Source organism: Dermochelys coriacea, chromosome 8, assembly GCF_009764565.3.
Source record: "Dermochelys coriacea isolate rDerCor1 chromosome 8, rDerCor1.pri.v4, whole genome shotgun sequence".
NCBI classification, from domain to species: domain Eukaryota; kingdom Metazoa; phylum Chordata; order Testudines; family Dermochelyidae; genus Dermochelys; species Dermochelys coriacea.
Genome location: NC_050075.1, coordinates 46,642,652 through 46,666,759, shown reverse-complemented (window position 1 = coordinate 46,666,759; position 24,108 = coordinate 46,642,652). Strand labels below are relative to the sequence as shown.

General features: G+C 46.1%; 1 protein-coding gene across 2 annotated transcripts in view; it reads left to right on the top strand.

Annotated features, from left to right (window-relative positions):
• LOC119860038 (flavin-containing monooxygenase 5-like) overlaps positions 1-15,243 on the top strand; it is a 35,583-nt gene extending 20,340 nt beyond the window's left edge. For both annotated transcript variants that reach the window (XM_043490916.1, XM_038413140.2), the window contains 3 exons: positions 1,063-1,418; positions 3,290-3,362; positions 12,314-15,243. In XM_043490916.1, the coding sequence (XP_043346851.1) occupies positions 1,063-1,418; positions 3,290-3,362; positions 12,314-12,668 (784 nt within the window). In that variant the 3' untranslated portion in view covers positions 12,669-15,243. The remainder of the gene's footprint in view (positions 1-1,062; positions 1,419-3,289; positions 3,363-12,313) is intronic.
• Positions 15,244-24,108: the final 8,865 nt, after the last annotated feature.

Genomic DNA, 24,108 nt, shown 5'->3' with positions numbered 1-24,108 from the left:
AGAACCAGAAGTAACAGGAGGAAGCTGCTTGGAACCCGTTGGAAAGAAGGTAGCACCAAGGAGTGGCATATATGGACTGGGAAAGACTGTGATTACCCTGGGATGGGAGGCTATCATTTTAGTTGTCTTTCACTGGTGAAGGAACAATGAGGGTCTTTGCCCAGGAAGAGGGAGTTGAGCCCCTGAAGAACTCAGTGCAGAGAAGTGGGACATTAAGGTTTGCTTGAAGATTGTGGACAGTTATTTGAAAGACTAGTAAATAAACCTACACATGGGTGCTTTCTGTGCTAAAATGGTGTCAGAGTAGTAAGTGTCGGGACCCTCAATCAGCAGATGGTGCTCAGGGACAGCTGCACCCTGCAACAGGGTGCCAAATAAATCTAGGTACCTTTGACCATTCTAGCCTTAGCGTATGCCTACACTGCAAGCACAGGTGTGGCTGTAGCCCAGGTAGGCATACCCACTCTAGCTTTAATCTAGCACGCAGATGTAATGACGGTAGTGAAAATATGGCAGAAAAGGCTTCAGGACAGGCTAGCTAGCAACCTGAGTAAGCACCCAAAATAAGTAAGAGTGCAATCCTGTGTCACCCTGCTTTCATTGCTATTGTTACTTGTGCTGTGTCTATACTGCCATCGGGAGGTGTGATTGCAGTTCAGGCGGGAAGATCTGAGATAGCTTTGCTCTAGCTAGATCATTGCAACAATGGAAGGGAAGAATGTGGACAGGTAGCAATAGCAATGTTGCCATGGCAGTGGGGGCAGTGAAGGGGCTAGCCTTCTGAGTACAACCCCACCCCAGGTACATACTTGAGTGGGTTGCCGGTGCTGAAGCTACCCCAGTATTATTACATTAGTGAGCTTTGAGCTTGCTAGAGCAAAGCTAGCTCAGGTATCTCTACGTGTCCTGCAATCCCACATCTCAACTGCAGCATAGATCTACCAGACAGGTAGAACAGGTATAGCTACTCACACTGCAATCAGACCTTCTCTTGAGTCTCCACTGTTCTAACCCAGCACAGCCTATTCACACTCAGTTCTCTCCTCCTTCCTGACCTTACAGGTTTCTCAGCAAGTACCCAATTGTGGGGGATGACCTGCCCAATGCCATCGTTTCTGGCCGGGTGCTGATGAAGCCCAATGTGAAGGAGTTCACCGACACGGCTGTGATTTTTGAGGACGGGAGCCAGGAGGAGAACATTGACATCGTGCTCTTTGCCACAGGATACAACTTCTCCTTTCCCTTCTTGGAGGAGAACATTCTCAAAGTCAACAACAACCGTGTCCCCCTGTATAAGTTTGTCTTCCCTCCTCACCTGGAGAAGCCCACGCTGGCTATCATCGGCCTCCTCCAGCCACTGGGGGCCATCATGCCCATTGCAGAGCTTCAAACTCGCTGGGCCACCAGGGTCTTTAAGGGTAAGGAAAATGGGCACCAGAGGTTCTCCACTTGTCACTCTGCTAACACTTCCCAGCAGCATTCCGTACATTTCTCAGGATCTCCCATACTTACAGTGACAAGCCCAGTCTGAGAACCTATATAGACCGGCATAGACCCAATGCGAGGCTGATTTGAAGGAGAAGGCTGAAATCCATGCTTGATAATGCCCCATGGGCAGAGTATCAAATGAAGAGAGGCAATGTGGCCTACTGGCTAAAGTGGTGGCCAGGGACTCAGGAATGCTGAGTTTCATTCCAGCCCTGTCAGTGACCTCGGGCATGTCATTTCATCTCTCTGGGGCGGAGTTTCCCCCTTTGCAAAATGTAACAATGAAAAGTGCTGTGTAAGAGCTACTGTTGTTACAGATATCAGTGAGGGGTCACTGAGGGGTGAATACAGCCTTTACTTACTAACTTAACGTTCAGTTATATTCTTAGTGCCTTATTGCCATGTTCATCACTCGGTCAGTCTACTTCCTGGTAGGCCACTGCTACCCGTGCTCCTTGTTTCTCTTCCTTCCTCATCCTTCATTAGCTATTCCTCTCCCCTTTCCTGTCTCTCTTCTATTCTTCCCTCTGCACATCCTTCCCTGGAGCAAATCTCAATTCCCACCCTGCTTGGCTTCTCACCGCCTTTTGCCCCTTTCATTTTCTCAAATGGGCAGCCACACAATAGTTAACGTTTCAGAGTAGCAGCCATGTTAGTCTGTATTTGCAAAAAGAAAAGGAGTACTTGTGGCACCTTAGAGACTAACAAATTTATTTGAGCATAAGCTTTCATGAGATACAGTTAACGTTGACTCTGAAGGGTCATTGTTGGGTTTTACCTGGCATGACAAGGTGATTAACAGGGGAGTTTACCCCTCTGAGTCATTGTTTCAAACTGGCTGCAGATATCGCTGCACTGGTTACATTCAGGTTACGATTGGAAAGTACCTCTGCAGTCACAGGGTTAGAAACTTATTTTATTTGAAGTTGAGATTCAAACAATCTGGATATATCATGTCAGCCTCATAAATACCAGCTACAGGCCAAATACTTAGCAGGCCACTCTCTAGCCTAAGGGTACCATCTGAATTGGATAGGAATATGGGTCTGTAGCTAAGCTACTATCTTGGCAGGCTCTGAGTATAATGGGGGCAGGAGGAGGCACGGCCAGGCCATTCTTATACCCTGGGGATTTGTGCACTCTGCTAAAGTGACTAAAGCAGAGTAGCGAGGGGCTCAGCAGCTCCCAAATGGGACCGATATAAGCCACTTGCCATCTCTCTGCATTGGCAGTTTCAAAATTTAACAAAGGAACCGTGTTATAAAGCAGATGATGCACCTGAGCTGAACTATGTGGCGAAAGAAAGGGAGAAAACAAAACGTTTCCCAGACTTGTGAAGTGGGGGAAGGTGTCTTGTTCAGTGGTGCCCTATTAGAAGGGAAGTGTGGTCTTGTGAGCAGAGCAGTACAATGGAAGTCAGGATCCCTGTCTTTTTTCCCCAGCTTCACTTGTCTGTCTTGCTTATATTTTTGTGCTGCCACCCATCACCCTTGTAACTGAGCACCTTCTATATAAAATAGGTGTGTGATAGCATGGTTTCTAGTCAACACCATGGAATCTCTGATTCATCTCCCTGTTCAGGTTATAGGAAGCTCAGTGTAAGGATAACTGTGCCACTGCTTCAATGTGTGACCTTGAGAAAGTCACTTAACTGCTCTCCACTTCATTTTACCCATTTGTAAAGGGCAAGTAAAAATAGACACAATGGTGTTGTGAAGCATCCCTTGTCAGAGGTTGTAAAATGCTTAGAGATCCAGAAAGAGTCGCCCTGTCTAAACGCAAAATATTCTGTTTTTCTCAGGTCTGCTTAAGTTACCTTCACTAGATGACATGATGGCCGACATTGCCAAGAAGATAAAGGAGAATGAGAAACGGTAGGAGACTATTATATAGAATGATAAAACATTGATCATGGTGAGCAATGGTGACCAAGGCAACCATTGCTTCTTTGTGTAATGCACCTGTGTGTCTGCCTCCCCCTAGTGGCTGGACTGTCTAAAGAGGTTTGAGTTTCTTCCCGCCTCCAAGCTAAGGCATGTGTCCTTTGGCTCAAGTAGTAGAGCCTTTTGTTTTAGGTTCCCTGGTTCAATCCCTACAGATGGACCTGCCCATGCGTGTTGTGTGTCTCTCACTAGTGCTGCTCTTTTCCAGCACCCGAGCAGAATCCCTACAGTGTCAGAATTTGGGTTTTGTATTGCCCATGACTGACTGGTTCTATTACTAGCTATCAAGTGCCAAACAAATACAAAATTTGCTTCAGCTTGATCATACACTAGGAAAAAAAGGAGGAGGAGGAAGATACCCAGATCTCTATTTCTGTGTGTTCCAGGCAGGAAATTTGGATATGCTATGGTGGCGTATGTTAACCTTCTGAGGACTCGGGGCCTAGAGACTGGTTGATAGAGGTTTAGAGCCTGATTCTCATCTTGCTTACACTGCTTTTACTCCAGTGTTACTCATTGACCTCAATGGGGTTACTCCTGATTCACACCAGAGAAAATGAGAAGAAAATCAGGCCCAATCTGTTAAGCGTTAAGTGCTGATCTACAGAGATGCACAAAGGAAGCCATTTCCAGTGCTCAGTATCTTTTATTGAGCCTATAAAACACAGGAGCTATGCTACATATTCTTGAGTGCCACCGAGTGGCACCTCATCTATTAAATGACTATTTATTAGAGTTGGCCAGAAATATTTTGAGAAAACAGATGTTCATCTGAAAATTCAGATTCATCAAAACTGAAACTTTGCCAAAATGTAGCAGTTTCAATGAGAAGTTCATCTGGAAGTTTTCTCGGCTCCAAGGTGGCACTTATGGTGAAGAGAGCCCAGGATAGCCAATAGCCCAGTGGTCTCCTAACCTGAGATGCAGGAGACTCAGATTCAAACACCTGCCCTGTCAGCAGGGAGCAGGGAGTTGAACATGGCTTACTATAACCTCTTTATTCCATGTGGAACATAGGGCCTTCACCACTGCCTTCCATTTTTGGTGATCTCCTGCTGCAGTCTTAGTGTCTTCCTATGCCATTTTGATGATTTTCAGTTCTGCTCCTGTTGTGTGTTTCCAAGTTGGCCTTGGATACCTCTTTGCTTCTTGCCTGGAGATCTCAGTCCAGCGCCTATCTTGTTGTTTTATTCAGTCCTTTCCTCCATATGTGTCCTAGCTAGCTCCATTTTGTACCATAATTTCCTGTCCTACCAGTCTCTGTTTCATCCTCCTCCAAAGCTCTTCATTTGTTAATTTTTTGGGAGGTTTCTGTTTCTAAAGATTGGCTTTAGGGTTGTGAAGGGATGACTAGCTTTTGCTGTTTCAGCTTTAATGATTTAATGTCCTTATCTGTTCCACCTGTTTTGCTTACAATACTGCCAAGATATGTGAAGTGTTGGACCTCCCCTCTCAATCCCAGAAAGTGTTATTGCTGTTGTGTATTGATTCTTGTGGTTCTTGAAGATTCTTTCATCTTCTCTGTGTTGATTTTCAGTCCTACTAACTACACATAGGCTGAAGAACATGTGTTTAAGCTTGCATATCTCTGTGGACATGGGACCACAGGTTGATATTGCCTGCAAAAATCGAGGTCTTCTAGATGAAAGTCCATAGTGTATTCATTGGTGGTTCTGTTTTCTTTTTTACTACCCAATCCGTTATCAGTAGCAAGGTCATGGGTGACATAAGACATCCTTGTCTAATGCTGGCAGTTACTTTGAATGGCCAATTTGCTGTTGTATATTACCGGACATGTCATATTCTCATTGAAGCACTGATATTCAAGGTTTGCTGGGGGACTCCATAGGGGCATAGCAACTTCTCAAAGACTGTTCTGTCCACTGTGTTAAAGACTTTTTGGAAATCTATTAAACTCACATAAAGTGGTGACTGCCATTCAATCAGCAGTTGTATGATGAGCCATAGGATTACAATTTGATCTATGCATGAGTTGTCCTGTCTGAACCCTACCTGACTCTATTGCTTTCTTTAGCCTGTCTAGGATAATGTGTGTAAGGATTTACTTGGGTTGGACAGCAGCTGAATGTCTCTCCAGTTTTTGGATTGACTGAGGTCTCCTTTCTTTGGCAACTTGACTATATGATCACTTTTCCACTCATTTGGTAATTTTTCTTCTTCCCATATCTTTTATAAGAGGCCTATCAAATTGTCTAGTGTGTTCTTTAAGTCTGCCTTAAAGACCCCTGTTGGGATTTTGTCTGGACTTGGTGCCTTTCCACTTTTTAACCAATTGTCTGCTGTCTATACTTCTAACCCTAACTGTCAGGGAGGTTAAGCACTGGAATAAATTGCCCAGGGAGGTTATGGAATCTCCATCATTGGAAATTTTAAAAAGGGTAAACACCTGTCAGGGCTGGTCTAGATAATACTTAATCCTGCCATGAGTGCAGGGGAGTGGACTAGATGACCGCTCGAGGTCCCTTTCAGTCCTACGATTTTATGATTCTATTCTAGTAATAGGTCCTCATTCAGATGTTCGTCTACATCTGTGGGGTTAACCATTGGCTCGCCATTCAGTAATTCACCTAAGTACCACCTCCATATATTGAATTGTTCTGCTGTTTGTAGTTAAGTTACCCTCATTGTCTTGGACTAGTCAGTTGGTATCTGTTTTTTCTGCCTGACAATGTCTAGTGCAGAGATTCTCAAACTGTGGTCTGCAAGCTCCATTCAGGCAGTCCGCAGATAGTTCCCTCTAAGGTGCGTGCCTGGGCGGCCACACACGAGAGAATGAAGGGCCACCCACCTAATTAGTGGAGCTGTGCAGGCGTGGCTCCACTAATTAGATGCCTAGACTCCAGAGAAAATGCACATGTAAGGCGAGGTGATGGCCTTGGGGGGGAATAGGGGGTAGGTGGGAGGGGGCATTGGGGTGAGAAGAGGGGATGGGAGGAATTTGGGATGTGCAGGGCTGCAGTGGCCAGAGAAAGAGGAGACTTTCCCTAGCTCCAGGGCTGTGGCTGCCAGGGAGAGATGGCCCTCCTTCCCAGCCTCAGTTCTGTAGCTCTGTGGTAGGGGAGAGACCAGCTCCTTCCCAGCCCCAGATCAGGGGCTGCCGCAGCTGAAGAGAGAGGGCACATCCATCGCATTAGAAAGGTGAGACTACTGATATTAAAATATGAGTTGTGTGTTTTTGTTTGTAGAACAAACAAATGTTGATGATGATGATTAAGGTTTTTTTATATAGCACTTTTTATCCAAAGTGCTTTACAAAAGTTAGCTAATGGCACAAATATTTGGAAGGATCACTAAGTGGTCCACCGAGACCCTCAGCAATTTTCAAGTGGTCTGCAAAAAAAAAGTTTGAGAACAACTGGTCTAGTGATATCGTACAGTGTCTGCATGTTATTTTGTGCTACTGTTGTCATTTTGTTTCTAAAATCTCGTTTGTCTTCCTTGGCACTCTTTTTGATTTCTTTGTTCTTCATGGCATGTTCCTCCCAGAGTTGCTTTTTCTGTGTTCTTGCTTGATTTAGTTTGTTTAATTTGACATTCTTCTATTTTCTGCCATGTCTCCTCCGACCGCGATTCGTTGTAGAGTTTCTTCCTGAATCGTGGGTTTTGGTGAAGGTTTCCTTTACATGTTCCCATTTGCCTTCTACTGTTCCATTATCTTCATTTTCAAGTGCCTGGTATCTGTTTGCTAGCACAAATCTAAACTTTTGTGCTGCCGTCGATTTCAAATTAGTGATGTTACAACGTGGGAATCTCTGCTTGGTTCTCTTTTTTTGTTACTTTTATTCTCCAGTTAGGTACCACTGATACATGATCCATTCCCATGCCTGCATCATGCCTGTTACAACATCCTCTAAAGCTCTTCCCCATTTGTACTGAACTGTAATGAGATCTGTTTAACAAGTTATCCTATGAGTAGTAAGGAAAATAGTTCCTCCGACAAGCAGGTCATTCATTCCACAAAATCAGCAAACACTTCACCATTTTCATTCATTTCACTGAAGCCTTGTTTCCCTATCAGTATTATTCTCCATCCAGAGATCTGAACCAGAATCTCCCACATTCCAAGCAAGTGTTCTCACCACTGGGCTACTGGCTATTCTGGGGTGGGGAATAAGAGGTCTCATTTTTTTCGTAAAACCTGTAGAAAGGACTAGTTTTTCATTCTATTGCAGAACAAAAACAAATGAAACCTCTGATATTTTTTTTTTGCATAAGAAGGACATTTTGTTTTCTGACCAGCCCTACTATTCACATGTATACGGCTAACATGCAACTCTCAATCAAGCAACACTTCCTCCTCTCCATTCAGTGGGCTGGAAAAGCAAGCATCCCAAGGTTTAACAAAGTAGCTTTTCCCTCCTTCTCATAACTACATTAGATAACCAAGCTTATTAAAAAGAATATGCTCAGCAGTAGGCAGTTTGGTCTTTCTCGCTAGTTACTTAGTTAACAGCTTACTTGTTAGTATGTCTTTGTGACATCCACATTTGGGCTAAGATGTAAAACTGAGGTCCTGCCCACCTGTAGTTGTTAAAATCACATGGCGCTTTTCACAAAAATAGGGGTATCAACTTGGAGGTCCTGCACAGACATGAACTGGGGCAGTCCTATTTTGCCTCCTTAAATGTTAATTGAGAAGCAACTAAAGGTCAATGGAGTCTCACCCTTTCCAGGAGGTGTAAGTATGGACCAATGTGTTTATTTTAGAAAGGATAACAGATTAGGCCTTGCTTATGTGATGTACGCTGGAAGATACCTGCTCTATGGGTTGGCTAATTGTTTAGAAGTTGGTTGTTCAAAGTAACTCAACTGTTTAGTACTGTTTTTGCTAAGGATTTGATTGTCTTCAATTAAAGGAACCCAATTAACTCGAAAATGACATATCTAGCCACGTATTTATACCCACTCTTACATGTAACATCTCAGAGCAGTGGTGAAAAAGAGGAGAGAAAACTAGTTTGTTTTTTGGTTTTTGCATTTCACATCATGATATGTCTGTCAGTTTTACTGCTTCCATTGCATAGGCAGTTAGGACCTGATCCTGCAAAGGATTCATGTTCAATACCATGCCTGCTCAGGGAAGCTACACAGAGTGAAGAAACATGGCAAGTGTACATGAGCTCACCAACTGAAAGAAGTGGCTGGTTGGTCTCTTTTAGGACTGATGAGCTACATGTGTCTCTGTAAAGCCTCATTGACTGAGATTTCCTGTACTATAGGTTCTGATCAAAGCCCATTAAAGTCAGTAAAAAGAAAAGGAGTACTTGTGGCACCTTAGAGACTAACAAATTTATTAGAGCATAAGCTTTCGTGAGCTACAGCTCACTTCATCGGATGCATTTGGTGGAAAAAACAGAGGAGAGTTTTATATACACACACACACAGAGAACATGAAACAATGGGTTTATCATACACACTGTAAGGAGAGTGATCACTTAAGATAAACCATCAACAGCAGCAGGGGGGAGAAAGGAGGAAAACCTTTCATGGTGACAAGCAAGGTAGGCTAATTCCAGCAGTTAACAAGAATATCAGAGGAACAGTGGGGGGTGGGGTGGGAGGGAGAAATACCATGAGGAAATAGTTTTACTTTGTGTAATGACTCATCCATTCCCAGTCTCTATTCAAGCCTAAGTTAATTGTATCCAGTTTGCAAATTAATTCCAATTCAGCAGTCTCTCGTTGGAGTCTGTTTTTGAAGCTTTTTTGTTGAAGTATAGCCACTCTTAGGTCTGTGATCGAGTGACCAGAGAGATTGAAGTGTTCTCCAACTGGTTTTTGAATGTTATAATTCTTGACGTCTGATTTGTGTCCATTCATTCTTTTACGTAGAGACTGTCCAGTTTGACCAATGTACATGGCAGAGGGGCATTGCTGGCACATGATGGCATATATCACATTGGTAGATGCGCAGGTGAACGAGCCTCTGATAGGTTTCAGAGTAGCAGCCGTGTTAGTCTGTATTCGCAAAAAGAAAAGGAGTACTTGTGGCACCTTAGAGACTAACAAATTTATTTGAGCATAAGCTTTCGTGAGCTACAGCTCACTTCATCGGATGCATTTGGTGGAAAAAACAGAGGAGAGATTTATATACACACACACAGAGAACATGAAACAATGGGTTTATCATACACACTGTAAGGAGAGTGATCACTTAAGATAAGCCATCACCAACAGCGGGGGGGGGGGGGGGGAAGGAGGAAAACCTTTCATGGTGACAAGCAGGTAGGCTAATTCCAGCAGTTAACAAGAATATCAGAGGAACAGTGGGGGGGTGGGGTGGGAGGGAGAAATACCATGGGGAAATAGTTTTACTTTGTGTAATGACTCATCCATTCCCAGTCTCTATTCAAGCCTAAGTTAATTGTATCCAGTTTGCAAATTAATTCCAATTCAGCAGTCTCTCGTTGGAGTCTGTTTTTGAAGCTTTTTTGTTGAAGTATAGCCACTCTTAGGTCTGTGATCGAGTGACCAGAGAGATTGAAGTGTTCTCCAACTGGTTTTTGAATGTTATAATTCTTGACGTCTGATTTGTGTCCATTCATTCTTTTACGTAGAGACTGTCCAGTTTGGCCAATGTACATGGCAGAGGGGCATTGCTGGCACATGATGGCATATATCACATTGGTAGATGCGCAGGTGAACGAGCCTCTGATAGTGTGGCTGATGTGATTAGGCCCTATGATGGTATCCCCTGAATAGATATGTGGACAGAGTTGGCAACGGGCTTTGTTGCAAGGATAGGTTCCTGGGTTAGTGGTTCTGTTGTGTGGTGTGTGGTTGCTGGTGAGTATTTGCTTCAGATTGGGGGGCTGTCTGTAAGCAAGGACTGGTCTGTCTCCCAAGATCTGAGAGAGCGATGGCTCGTCCTTCAGGATAGGTTGTAGATCCTTGATGATGCGTTGGAGGGGTTTTAGTTGGGGGCTGAAGGTGATGGCTAGTGGCGTTCTGTTGTTTTCTTTGTTGGGCCTGTCCTGTAGTAGGTGACTTCTGGGTACTCTTCTGGCTCTGTCAATCTGTTTCTTCACTTCAGCAGGTGGGTACTGTAGTTGTAGGAATGCATGATAGAGATCTTGTAGGTGTTTGTCTCTGTCTGAGGGGTTGGAGCAAATGCGGTTATATCGTAGCGCTTGGCTGTAGACAATGGATCGAGTGGTATGATCTGGATGAAAGCTAGAGGCATGTAGGTAGGAATAGCTGTCAGTAGGTTTCCGATACAGGGTGGTGTTTATGTGACCATCGCTTATTAGCACCGTAGTGTCCAGGAAGTGGATCTCTTGTGTGGACTGGTCCAGGCTGAGGTTGATGGTCGGATGGAAATTGTTGAAATCATGGTGGAATTCCTCAAGAGCTTCTTTTCCATGGGTCCAGATGATGAAGATGTCATCAATGTAGCGCAAGTAGAGTAGGGGCATTAGGGGACGAGAGCTGAGGAAGCGTTGTTCTAAGTCAGCCATAAAAATGTTGGCATACTGTGGGGCCATGCGGGTACCCATCGCAGTGCCGCTGATTTGAAGGTATACATTGTCACCAAATGTGAAATAGTTATGGGTCAGGACAAAGTCACAAAGTTCAGCCACCAGGTTAGCCGTGACAGTATCGGGGATACTGTTCCTGACGGCTTGTAGTCCATCTTTGTGTGGAATGTTGGTGTAGAGGGCTTCTACATCCATAGTGGCTAGGATGGTGTTTTTAGGAAGATCACCAATGGACTGTAGTTTCCTCAGGAAATCGGTGGTGTCTCGAAGATAGCTGGGAGTGCTGGTAACGAAGGGCCTGAGGAGGGAGTCTACATAGCCAGACAATCCTGCTGTCAGGGTGCCAATGCCTGAGATGATGGGGCGTCCAGGATTTCCAGGTTTATGGATCTTGGGTAGCAGATAGAATACCCCAGGTCGGGGCTCCAGGGGTGTGTCTGTGCGGATTTGTTCTTGTGCTTTTTCAGGGAGTTTCTTGAGCAAATGCTGTAGTTTCTTTTGGTAACTCTCAGTGGGATCAGAGGGTAATGGCTTGTAGAAAGTGGTGTTGGAGAGCTGCCTAGTAGCCTCTTGTTCATACTCCGACCTATTCATGATGACGACAGCACCTCCTTTGTCAGCCTTTTTGATTATGATGTCAGAGTTGTTTCTGAGGCTGTGGATGGCACTGTGTTCTGCATGGCTGAGGTTATGGGGTAAGCGATGCTGCTTTTCCACAATTTCAGCTCGTGCACGTCGGCGGAAGCAGTCTATGTAGAAATCCAGGCTGCTGTTTCGACCTTCAGGAGGAGTCCACCCAGAATCCATGTATGTGTATATTTCCATTAATTTCAGTGGGCTTTGGATCAAGCCCATAATGCATCCAGTCTGGTGCAAGATGATGCTTGCAGAATGTTTGTTTGTTTTATTTTGATTGGAACTAGAGAAGAGCCAAACCAGTTCTGGATCTTGTTAAGTTTCACAGCACACAGAGAAGTTAGATAAAAACATACAATATTCTTGTTGGAAGGCAGCAATATAACAAAACTTTTATTTTAAAGAATCTAGGACCATAACACACGAACCCAAAAGCAGAGTGAGACAAAGCAGGCTGCTCCCAAAGGCAGAGAGGTACAACTCACCCACCTTGTTCTTGTTCGGCTCTTTGCAGACTAACTTTGATCACATGCTTCCCTCAGAACTCCCTGCTTGCAAGCAGGACAGAAAATGCCCCCTGAAATTTAAAATAGTAGATCATAGTTTTCAGTATGCCACAGATCTCAACATCTTTACCTTTGAGGAAGGTCAGAGCTGGATCTCATCCTAGTAGTCTCAGACATGTCTGAGTAAACATTCAGCCTCAAACCGATGCCGGTCTATATGGCTTTTCTCCTTTGTCCTAAGGTACATCCCGAGCCAGCACATTACCCTGCAGGTGCAGTACATCGATCATGTGGATGAACTCGCCTGCCTATTGGGCGTGAAACCCAACCTGCTGTTTCTCTTCCTGACTGATCCGAAGCTGGCCCTGGAAGTGCTGTTTGGCCCATGCACGCCAGCCCAGTTCCGTCTGACTGGACCGGGGAAGTGGGATGGTGCTAGAAAGAGCATCCTGACACAGAGACAGCGCATCTTAAAGGCCACAAAAACTCGGGCTCTGAAAACCCACTCTGATAACAACACCTACCTCGTCTCCTCTCTGTGCATTAAAATAATGGGCCTGTTCGTTCTTATTTCTGCCATTTTTGCTTATTTGTAAGTATCCATGTGTTGGTCTCCAAGACCACTGTGCAGCTGCAGAGTGAGAAGAGCTGTAATGTTAAATTGGCCTTTGCTTTGCATTGCTATCGTGCTCGCTCTCCATGGCTTATTGTTTGCTTCCTGCTCAAAGCTGCCTAGCCTGGAGTTGTCATGGTAACGTCAGATGTGAGTACGCTACAAATAAGAGCTTTGCAAGAGTCATTGGATCAATCTTTGGGAACCAGAGAGTGCTGGACTAACCACCTCACCACTGTGCGCCATACTAACCTGCTTTTGTTCTCTGTACACCTGGACTTTGGAAATGGTTGTCTCTACCTTCTCTCCTCTGCACTGTAGCTGCTGAAGAGGAGGCAAAGACCCAAATCCTGATCTCTGTGCAATGGGCTGTGCTCAGTGGAGTCCTTGGGGGTCACAGTAACCCAGAGGCTACTGTGTCCTCCCCTCCTCCACAGGTGGACTTAGCAACTGGATCCACACTGATCCACCAGCTGTGCCCACTGCAAGTCAGGTCTGGTAGGATCCTCCCAGAGCATGCAGGTAGCTTTAACATCATGCTTTCCATCCATCCCTACATGCTCACTGAGGAGAGGAGGATATAGGGGCTGGCTATGCAGGTTCTCCATGCACTCTAGACTCCCCAATGCCAGGAGAACCCCTCAGCAAGAGACTTGAGTGGGTGGTTTCCACTCACTTTCCATGCTGGGGTGGTTCAAAGGGAGCAGAGCAGGCCAAAGAATCTGCCCCCAAAGTATTGATTGTGGTTCCTTCACCTTCTTGAAATAAACTGTTCAGCCCTCTGGCTAGACACCACTGCTCTAGGTGCTACGCCAGTGTGAGCAACAAGAATGACTGATTGCAGTGTTGTAGCCATGTTCATCCCAGAGTATCGCCAAAACAAAGATAGGTGAGGCAATCCAGTAAAAGGTACGACCTTGCTGACCTTGCCTCTCTAATAATGATGGTCTCGTTGCAGAATCAAGGGAGATCATGCAGTCCACTAGAAGCAGCTATCTTTTCCCCTTAATCCAAGGGGCTGTGCTACCTTTCATAAAATAGTGGCAGGATCTGCCCTCAGGCTAACAAAAAGTCCCTTGAAAAATAAAAGTTCCCTAGAGAACACATCAGACAAATAGCTGTGACAGGACTCTGGGCTTTAAATTCTACTCCCTTGTTCCCTTAGTTTGGAGGGCTGTGGAATTCTCTAACCACCCCCACCCCCTCAGCCAACCAACTAAATCTGTCTGCAGATGGAGAATTAAGTACCCTCTGCTTTGGGTTTTTATGAGCTAAAGGGAGCTGATGCAAGAAGGAAACCCATTTTTCTGCCTAGTGGCCTAATTCGATCTCAACACTGCAAAATATTTGTTTGAAATGTTTTTTCTTCGGCCTGTTGGTGAGGATGTTGGCGTGAGACTATCACCTTAGTTTCAAAGACAGTTAATCTGCTGCACCCAGGGGAGCTGGAACAATTAGTATAGTGGGGGTGCTGGGAGTTATTGAACCAAACTGTAAACCCTGGATATGATGGAAACCACTTCAAGCCAGGGGGTGCAGCAGCACCCCCGCACCTCTAGTTCCAGCACCTACGGCTGCACCTGGATCCCAGACTGCCACTCTTTACTTGGACAACACTTCCATTGGCTTCAGTGGCAGTTTGGTGTGGGTAAAAAGTGCCGGATGTGGGCTAAAATACGGGGGTCTAATTTCAGTTGTTGGGCTTAAAGTGAGGGTGTTGGGTGATATCGATGGCCTGTGAAATACAGGAGGTCAGACTGAATGATATGGTCGTCCCTTCTGGCCTACAGCTCTATAACTCTGATTGGGTCCTTGCTGTTTCCTAGGAAACTATTGTGATGTCACAAAAGATCATGACATTAGATAGAGAATAAGCAGCAGTACCGGCTGGATTCTTACAAAAATTCTGCTTCCATTTACCAGCATGTAACCCTATTGATGTCAATGTGGTGATCATCTGGGGGCAGAATTTTGCCACCTGTTTTTATGCAAGTATCTGTTCTCCTGCCTTGTAGATTGAGATTGAAAAGCCAGAATGGACCACTGTGATCATCTAATATGACCTCCTGCGTAACTCAGACCAGAGAACTTTCCTGATATAATTCCCAGAGCATAACTTGAACTAGAGCACAAGTTAAACATCCAAACTTGATTTAACTCTTGTAAAATAGGACACCATAGCTTACAAGCGCAGAATTGTTTCCAAACTGATTTTTTCCAAGTTTTCCATTTGGCCTCAGTAGCTGTTTAAGTGTCTCTATGCACTTTTGTTATCATAAGTAAAAAGCTCAGTTCTTTATAAGTCAGCTGCATGTATTCCTGGCTGAAATCTGATGTACAATGTCCCAGGCAGGGAATCAGCATTTAAAAGATAATGAAAGCAAATACTGAGTAGTTTCATTTTGAGCTGGCTATTGTGAATAGCTTACAAAACCATGTGTGACCAACATTATCGACTTCCTGTGCCATCTGTACCAACCTACAAAGACTATCTGTATTAAGCCAGCAGCATGCCAGAAGGCTCACATTGTATTTCTGAAAATAAATATCTCCCAAAATGAATACTTACTTTTTAGCAATTATTTTAAAATCCTAAGTAAGTGCAACATGAATAATAAGCAGAGAAGTCACTAAATCCGGGTGCCTTTTTTAAGTCCTCAAAACGACACACAAGTCTTTGCTGCAAATGATTTATTAATATGATTCTATTTTGCTTGGCGGGCCCCACTCTTCTGTATGTCAGCTAGTCCCAACTTAGAGAAAAGGAAGCTGTATGCATTTCAGCTTCTTTCTTTATATCACAGCAGTGCCTAGGGACCCCGAGATTGGGTCCCCCGCTGTGCAAAGCAACAACAGCCAGGTCCCCCTGTATCAGTTCATCTTTCCTCCACATCTAACTAGCCCACACTGGCTATGACTGGCCTCCTCCAGCCACTTGGAGCCATCATGCCCATCTCAGAGCTTGAAGTTCACTAGGCCAACCAGGGTCTTTAAGGGTCTGTCTACAGTACAGCAGGGAGTGAGTCTCCCAGACCAGGTAGACAGACTTGTGCTAGTGGTGCTGATGTAGTGCATTAAAATAATACTGTGTGCACTGTGGGTCTCGAGCCCACCTGAGCCCCTACTGATCAGGTCAGAGAATCCTTACTGACATTTTTAGCCTGCTAGTTCAGGCCCCATTAGCATGAGTCTGTCTGCCCAGGCTGGGAGGCTTGCTCCCAACCACAGTGTAGACACATACTAAGAGAAAGGGAAATGGGCACCAGAAACTTCTGTTCTGCTAACATTTCCCAGGAGCAATCTGGATATTTCTGAGCACCTTGGATACTACAGTGACCAGCACAGCCTGAGAACAGACCAAAGGCAGGTGCTAGAGAACAGGTGTCTGGCTGATTGGGAGAAGAGAGACAGGTTCCATGCATGATAATGAACTACAGGCCATGGTTTCAATTGGGGAGGAGGAGCTATAAGAAAGGAAGTGTGACCTAGGGGCTAGGGCACTGGTCTGGGACTGAAGTGAAGTGTGTTCTGTTCCCACTCTCCACTGGCTGACCCTGGGCAAGTCACTTGGCCCCCTCTGCCGCACTTGCCCCATCTTTCAAAGGGAATAATAAGAGTGACCAATGTAAAGTGCTTTGAGATTGACGGATAAGTGCTGTATTCGAACTATCGTATTAGTACACACTGCCCACCATCTGCAGCAGAATGCTCCAGCATGTCACTGAGTGGCTAGCTGATCTAGGGCTGAATACGACTGCTACAAAGTAACAAACATTCAGTTAACTTCCAGCCCCTTGTCGGCAGCACATTCATCACTCAGGGAACAATCGGAGTCCCGCTAGGCCACTGCTACTCTGCCTGTTGTTCCTCTTCCTTCCTCATCCTCCTTTAGCTGGTTCTTTCCTTTCCCCATTTCTCCTCTATTCTTCCCTCTGCATGTCCTTCCTTGAAGCAAATCCCAAGCCCCACCCTGCTTGGCTTCTCACCCAGCCCCTTTTGCCCAGGCTAGTTTCTAAAATGAGCAGCAGTGTGGGGTCACCATTAGGCTTTAGAGTTGACGTGACAATGAGATAATTAGGGGAGAGGGGTGTCCACTCCTCTAAGCCATTGGTCCACCTGCTTGCAGACTCAGCCAGATACTCAGGTTATGGTTGGAAAGTATCTGTGCAGCCACAAGGATTAGAAACTTACTTTTTATTTTGTAGTTAAAGTTGAGACTCAAGCAACCTGAATATATCACGTCAGCCACAAAAATATCCCCCGCAGGCCATATACGGGACACCTCTCTGCTATATAAATTGGGTAGGAAGATGGGGCTGTAGCTGAGCTACTATCTTGGCAGGCTCTGAGCACATCAGGGGCAGGAGGAGGCATGGCCAGGTCATTTTCATACCCTGAGATTTCTCCACCCCTGCTAAAGCCATTGACTCAGAGTTGCTAGGGTTTCAACAGCTCCCAAATGAGGCATATATAAGCCACTTGCCATCTGCCCCTGCATTGGTCCAGAGCAGTTTCAAAATGTAAAGAAGGAACCACATTATAAAGCAGATGATGCACCTGAGCTGAGCTATGTGGCGAAAAGAAGGAAACAAACAAAAAGCTTCCCAGTTTTGTGACATGGGGGGAGATTTCTTGTTCAACGGTGCCTATTGGAAGGGATGTATGGTCTTGTGAGCAGAGCAGCAAAATGGAAGTCAGGGTCCCTGGCTTTTTTTCCCAAATCTGCCTGTCTACCTTATATTTTTGTGCAGCCACCCATCACCCTGAGGCTGAGCACCTCCCTTATAAAATAGATGGGTGGTAGCATGGTTCCTAGTTGACTCCATGGAATCTGTGGTTCATCTTCTTGTTCAGGTTATAGAAAGCTAAGTCTAGGGACAGCTGTGCCACTGCTTTGCTGTGTGACCATGAGACAGTCACTTAACCACTCTCTGCTTGTTTTTTCTCAGCTGTAAAGCACATGTAAAAATATCCACAAGAGTATTCTGAAGCATCTCTCATTAGCCACTGCAAAATGCTTTGAGAGCCTCAAAGAATCATTCCGGCTCAATACAAAATATTCTCACTGCTTGGTCTGGTTAAGTTACCTCCAGCAGCTGTCATGATCACCAGCGTTGCAAGAAGATGGAGATTATTATACAGGCTTATAAAAGGTTGACTAGTGTGGACAATGGTCGTAGACCAAATCTCTGCTGCTTTGTGTAATACACAAGCGTGTAATACACAAGCGTCTATCTTTCCCTAGGGGCTGGACTACCTAAAGAGGTTTGAGTTTGCTGCCACCTCTGGGCTAAGGCAGGTGGTCCTTTAGCTCAAGGAGTAGAAGCTTTTGTTTTCAGATCCACACGTTCCCAGGTTCAATCCCGGCAGATGGACCTGCCCAGCCATATTGTGTGTCTCAATAATACCCTATACTGCATACAGTGCTGGGCGCCATTGTACAGAGCTGCACAGAGGAAGCAATTTACAAGAGCTCCAGATTTCATCATGCCTATAAAACCCAGGAACTAAGCTACCTTTTCTTGAGCACCATCTACTGCCACGTTTATCTATTAACTATTTACCCCTAGGTGGCTATTGCACATGCTCATAACACACAGCACTGCCTTTTGTACACTGGTGTGTAGTGCTGCCAGAGCGGTCTGGAGTGTCACCTGAAATCCAGGATGGCGCTACGCTCTGGCACTTCAGAAAGCTGCAGTCCAGCAGCTCTGCCTTGTCGTTTCTGAGCCTCCGGCTAGGCTGCAGCTGGGAGGTGTTTCTCAGTGCAGGGAGACGGGCGCGTGTTAGGGTCAGTCAAGCATACCAAAAAAAAGTAATTACTTTTAGCAACACCTTAAAAATGTGTGTAAGAGCAAGATGACTAATGAGCAGAGGTCACTAAATGTGAGTGGCTTTTTGAAGTCTCCAAAATCAAAGAAATCGTTGCTGAAAACAGTTTATTTCTAGGAGTCGATTATGCTCAGAGGGCCCCATTCTGTCTTATGTCATCTAACCCCTACTTCGAGGAAGCTCTATTATTTGACTCTTTATGTGTATCTTGGGAGTGCCTGGGCCTTCTGAGACTGGCACCTACTAAAGAGCAAGCCCCGGTCTGAAGAGTTTACAAGCTACATAAACAAGACAGATGAAGGTGGAGATGATGAAACAGAGGTGAAGTGACGTGCCCAAGGTCACAGATCAGGTCAGTGGCAGCGCCAGGAATATAATTTAGGTCTTTTGAGCCCCGTCCAACGCTCTAGTTTCCTACAAATTGTGCTGGAAGGCCAGGATTTATTCCCTCCCTCTTCCCAAAGAAGAGGCCAGAGATTCCACCTTCCTGAACTGGAGCAAGGAGGGGGGGCCTCCAGTGCATTCTGTTAAACTTCTGCACTATGGTCTGAATCAGGGCTGCATATTTGCCTAGCTTTATGTATCTCTGTACATTGAGATGGCTACTAAAGGAGAACATGCAAGTCTCACCTGTCAGCCGGTAAAAGCATCAGCCCTGTCTGCATCACTTTTCCACAACTGGAAGATGCCACTAAACAACTTCATCCACTAGGTGGCGATGATGCCCTGCAGGAGAAGATGCTCTGTTCTCTTCCAGACTCCAGTAACTGCAAGTCACTCACAGTGGGTCTGTACTCAGGATGCTTCATTTAATACTAATTGTTTCCAGCACATGTCTAAAGATGGCTCTGTTTCTTGGTAAGAGAGCCAGCAATTTCTTTGTAATGAGTGAATGAATTTCAGGGTCATAGAATGCCTTAGAGAGTCAGAATGGGAACACAGTGCAAAAATAGGCCACGAAATATAGCAGCGGCTTGCCCAGGTGTTCTAGAAATGCCGAGTGTCCATGTGGTGCAGTGAGCTGGAACCCCTGCAGCTGTTCCTGAAGGCGTTGGAACTTAAAGCAACACATCTGATACCAAATTTGTTTAGACTGGGGAACTGCCCTTTTGTTTTTACAATGTGAATCCCATGTGACATTTTATTTGTTCCTTTGTACTCATCTACACTGCAGCCTTCAGCCAATGATAACGCTGTTTCAAATGAGTAGCGTAATCCCTTCGCCTCACCCCTGCAGTGTTGAGTGGGGAGCAGGCTGGAATAGTTCACTTGCTCCAGTTAGAATCATAGACGATTAAGGTTGCAAGAAACCTCAGAAGGTCAAGTCCAACCCCCTGCTCAAAGCAGGACCAACCCCAACTAAATCATCCCAGCCAAGGCTTTGTCAAGCCGGGCCTTAAAAACCTCAAAGGATGGAGATTCCACCACCTCCCAAGGTAAGCCATTCCAGTGCTTCACCACCCTCCTAGTGAAATAGTGTTTCCTAATATCCAACCTAGACCTTCCCCACTGCAACTTGAGGCCATTGCTCCTTGTTCTGTCAACTGCCACCACCGAGAACAGCCAAGCTCCATACTCCTTGCCATCCCCCTTCAGGTAGTTGAAGGCTGCTATCAAATCCCCCCCCCCACTCTTCCCTTCTGCAGACTAAATAAGCCCAGTTCCCTCAGCCTCTCCTCATAAATCATGTGCTCCAGCTGCCTAATCATTTTTGTTGCTCTCCATTTGACTGTCTCCAATTTTTCCACATCCTTTCTGTAGTGGGGGGCCCCAAAACTGGATGCAATACTCCAGATGTGGCCTCCCCAGTGCCCAATAGAGGGGAATAATCACTTCCCTCGATCTGCTGGCAACGCTCCTACTAATGCAGCCCAATATGCCGTTAGCCTTCTTGGCAACAAGGGCACACTGCTGACTCATATCCAGCTTCTCGTCCACTGTAATCCCCAGGTCCTTTTCTGCAGAACCACCGCTTAGCAAGTCAGTCCCCAGCCTGTAGCAGTGCATGGGATTCTTCTGTCCTAAGTGCAGGACTCTGCACTTGTCCTTGTTGAACCTCATCAAATTTCTTTTGGCCCAATCCTCCAATTTGTCTAGGTCACTCTGGACTCTACCCCTACCCTTCAGCATATCTACCTCTCCCCCAGCTTAGTGTCATCCGCGAACTTGCTGAGGGTGCAATCCATCCCATCATCCAGATCATTAATGAAGATGTTGAACAAAATCGGCCCCAGGACTGACCTCTGAGGCACTCCACTTGATACTGGCTGCCAACTAAACACTGAGCCATTGATCTACCCAGCTTTCTACCCACCTTATAGTTCATTCATCCAATCCATACTTCTTTAAGTTGCTGGAAAGAATACTGTGGAGACCGTATCAAAAGCTTTGCTAAAGTCAAGGTATATCATGTCCACTGCTTTCCCTATATCCGCAGAGCCAGTTATCTCATCATAGATAATTCAGGTTGGTCTCATCAGGTTGGTCAGGCATGACTTGCCCTTGGTGAATCCAAGTTGACTGTTCCTGATCACTTTCCTCTCCTCAAAGTGCTTCAGAATGGATTCCTTGAGGACCTGCTCCATGATTTTTCTGGGGACTGAGGTGAGGCTGACTGGTTGGTCTGGAGTTCCCCATATTCCCCTTCTTCTCTTTTTTAAAGATGGGCACTATATTTGCCTTTTTCCAGTCATCTGGGGCCTTCCCCCAATCACCACAAGTTTTCAAAGATAATGGCCAATGGCTCTGCAATCGCATCAGCCAACTCTCTCAGCACAGTCTCGGATACATGGCATCTGGCCCCATGGACTTGTGCATGTCCAGCTTTTCTAAATAGTCCTTAATCTGTTCTTTCACCACTGAGGACTGCTCAATGGCAGCAGGTTTAAAACAAATAAAAGGAAGTTCTTCTTCACTCAGCGCACAGTCAACCTGTGGAACTCCTTGCCTGAGGAGATTGTGAAGGCTAAGACTATAACAGGGTTTAAAAGAAAACTGGATAAATTCATGGAGGTTAAGTCCATTACCGGCTATTAGCCAGGATGGATAAGGAATGGTGTCCCTAGCCTCTGTTTGTCAGAGGGTGGAGATGGATGGTTCACTCCCTCTGGGGCACCTGGCATTAGCCACTGTCAGTAGACAGGATACTGGGCTGGACGGACCTTTGACCCAGTATGGCCATTCTTATGTTCTTATGTTCCTACATCCTCCCCAGTGCAGCAGTCTGGGAGCTGACCTTGTCTGTGAAGACCAAGGCAAGCATTGAGTACTTCAGCTTTTTCCACATCATCCGTCACCAGGTTGCCTCCCCCATTCAGTAAGGGTCACACATTTTCCCTGAGCTTCTTGTTGCTAACATACCGTATAAACCCTTCTTATTATCCTTCACATCCCTTGCTAGATGCAACTCCAATTGTGCTTTGTCCTTCCTGATTACATTCCTGCATGCTCGAGCAATATTTTTATACTCCTCTCTAGTCATCAGTCCAAGTTTCCACTTCTTGTAAGTTTCCTTTTTGAGTTTAAGCTCACTGAAGATTTCTCTGTTAAGCCAAGCTGGTCGCTTGCCATATTTGCTAGTCTTTCTGCACATCGGAAGGGTTTGTTCCTGCGCCCTCAATAAGGCTTCTTTAAAATACAGCCAGCTCTCCTGGCCTCCTTATATTCTCCTAGTTCCTACTATTGGCAGGAGCTGGGTTGGCAGCAATGACTCTGGGCCCTTCCTGGCTTCTTGTTCATTTCTATGAAGACTCTCTAATGCCCCTTTCTAGCCCAGTTCGCGCTCGGCACAAAGGCTAGGGGGATCCATACTGGCTGAGCTTCTGTGATGTGTGGCTGCACAGAACTTGCAGCCTAGGGGGACGGGGGACTAAGGTGGCTTTAAGCCATCTACATGCCCTTCCCATCAGGGGCTGGAGAGGCCCCCCCACCAATCTTAGGCCTGGGAACCTAAGACAACAGCTTCCCTTCCACTGCCCTGTGGACTTCAGCACAGCTCAGCATCTGCTAACTATGGCAAGGCTGGAACCACGGCCCCTATGCCAGGTCTTGTGATAGAGGCCTCTGAAGGCAGCTTTCCAGCTGTCTTCTGTAGGGCCTGCACCTGGGGGATTCTCCCCCAGCTGCCACCAGGCCTGTTAGGGGGGTGGGGAGCTCACCTGACTCATGGTAGGTCTTAGCCTTTTCCCAGAGGTTGTCTGTTTCCCGCCAGCGGTTTCCTAAAGACTTGACCTGAAATCTTGGCTCCATTGATGTCAGTGAGAGTTTTGCCAGGGTCTTCCATGGAGCCCAGGTTTGCCCCTTGAAGGTTATAGAAAACAATAACATAGTGCCCTTTTGTTACACCAGATCCCACCGCACGTCCCAAACTATGCCGAATCAACCCCTGCGCTAGCAGAATGCTGGGATGCAATGCATGAGCGTAACACTGCACGGCAACACAACACAAGAGTGGAGAGCAGGGAATGAAGAATAATGCCGCGTATACTATATTTGAACCTGGAGAGGGAATTTAGTGTGATGGATCTGCTAAGCAAGAGACTACAACTCCCATCAGCCCCCTCCCCTTTCTCCTAGCAAGGTAATAGGAAAGGTCCTGTAGCCGGAAGTATCCGAGCGCCAATGTGGGAAGAGTAGCCACACGGCTAGCCAGAAGCTGAGAAGACCCTGGGTGCAGAGACTACATGGCTAGCCAGGAGCTGCGAAGACCCTGGGTGCAGAGATCACATGGTTAGCCAGGAGCTGCGAAGACTCTGGGTGCAGAGACCACATGGCTAGCCAGGAGCTGTGAAGATCCTGGGTGCAGAAACAGTTCCTCAGAAACGTTATGCAAAGCCATGTGTGGAACAGGTTGTGATTGCTGGACATCCCTAGTGGGTGCAGGTTGGTGTGGGACTTGAGTGGGAGAGTAGCAGCAGCTGGGCAGGGAGCCAGGGCAGAGGGGCTGGGAAACCCACAAGTTTTTATTTGCATGAAGAGAGATTGGACTGGGGAGGGCACCCCAGACACTAGGCTGAGGAGCCCAGAGACTCTATTGGACCATCCCCAAGGACCCAAACAAGTATTGCTATTGCTTACTTTGAATTGGAACTATTAAGCCTCTGTACCTCGGGTATCTGCTACCTTGCCCTTCCCTGTAAGCCCTAGGAAAATACCATGTGTCTGAGTGATTAGTGGGCTCCCCTCCCCCCGAGCTAGAGCCTACCAGGCCTGGCTGCGGAAGCACCTACAGCGCTTGCCTCCGAGTTGCAGTACTCGTGGCATGCTGCTGGTACCTGATGCATTCCATTACTGAGCAGCTTCCCTGTTTGCATGCGGTCATCATACTGGAATTAAGCCAATCCATGGATTTTAAATCTCCCGCACTTGCAAAAAATACCCTTGGCTAATCAGTAATTACAAGTGGTCAGGGAGCTTTGGGCTTCCCTCTCATCTGACAGAGATCACATCTGGCTGCAATTAGGGCCTGATTCTCAATAGAGGGCAGCACCCATTTGTTCTGAGAATCTGGCTGCTTGTGTCCTGACCTAAGTCATGGCCTCTCTTCCCTTGAAACCAGTGTCATTCCGGAGCCCAAATATCGTAGTGGCTCT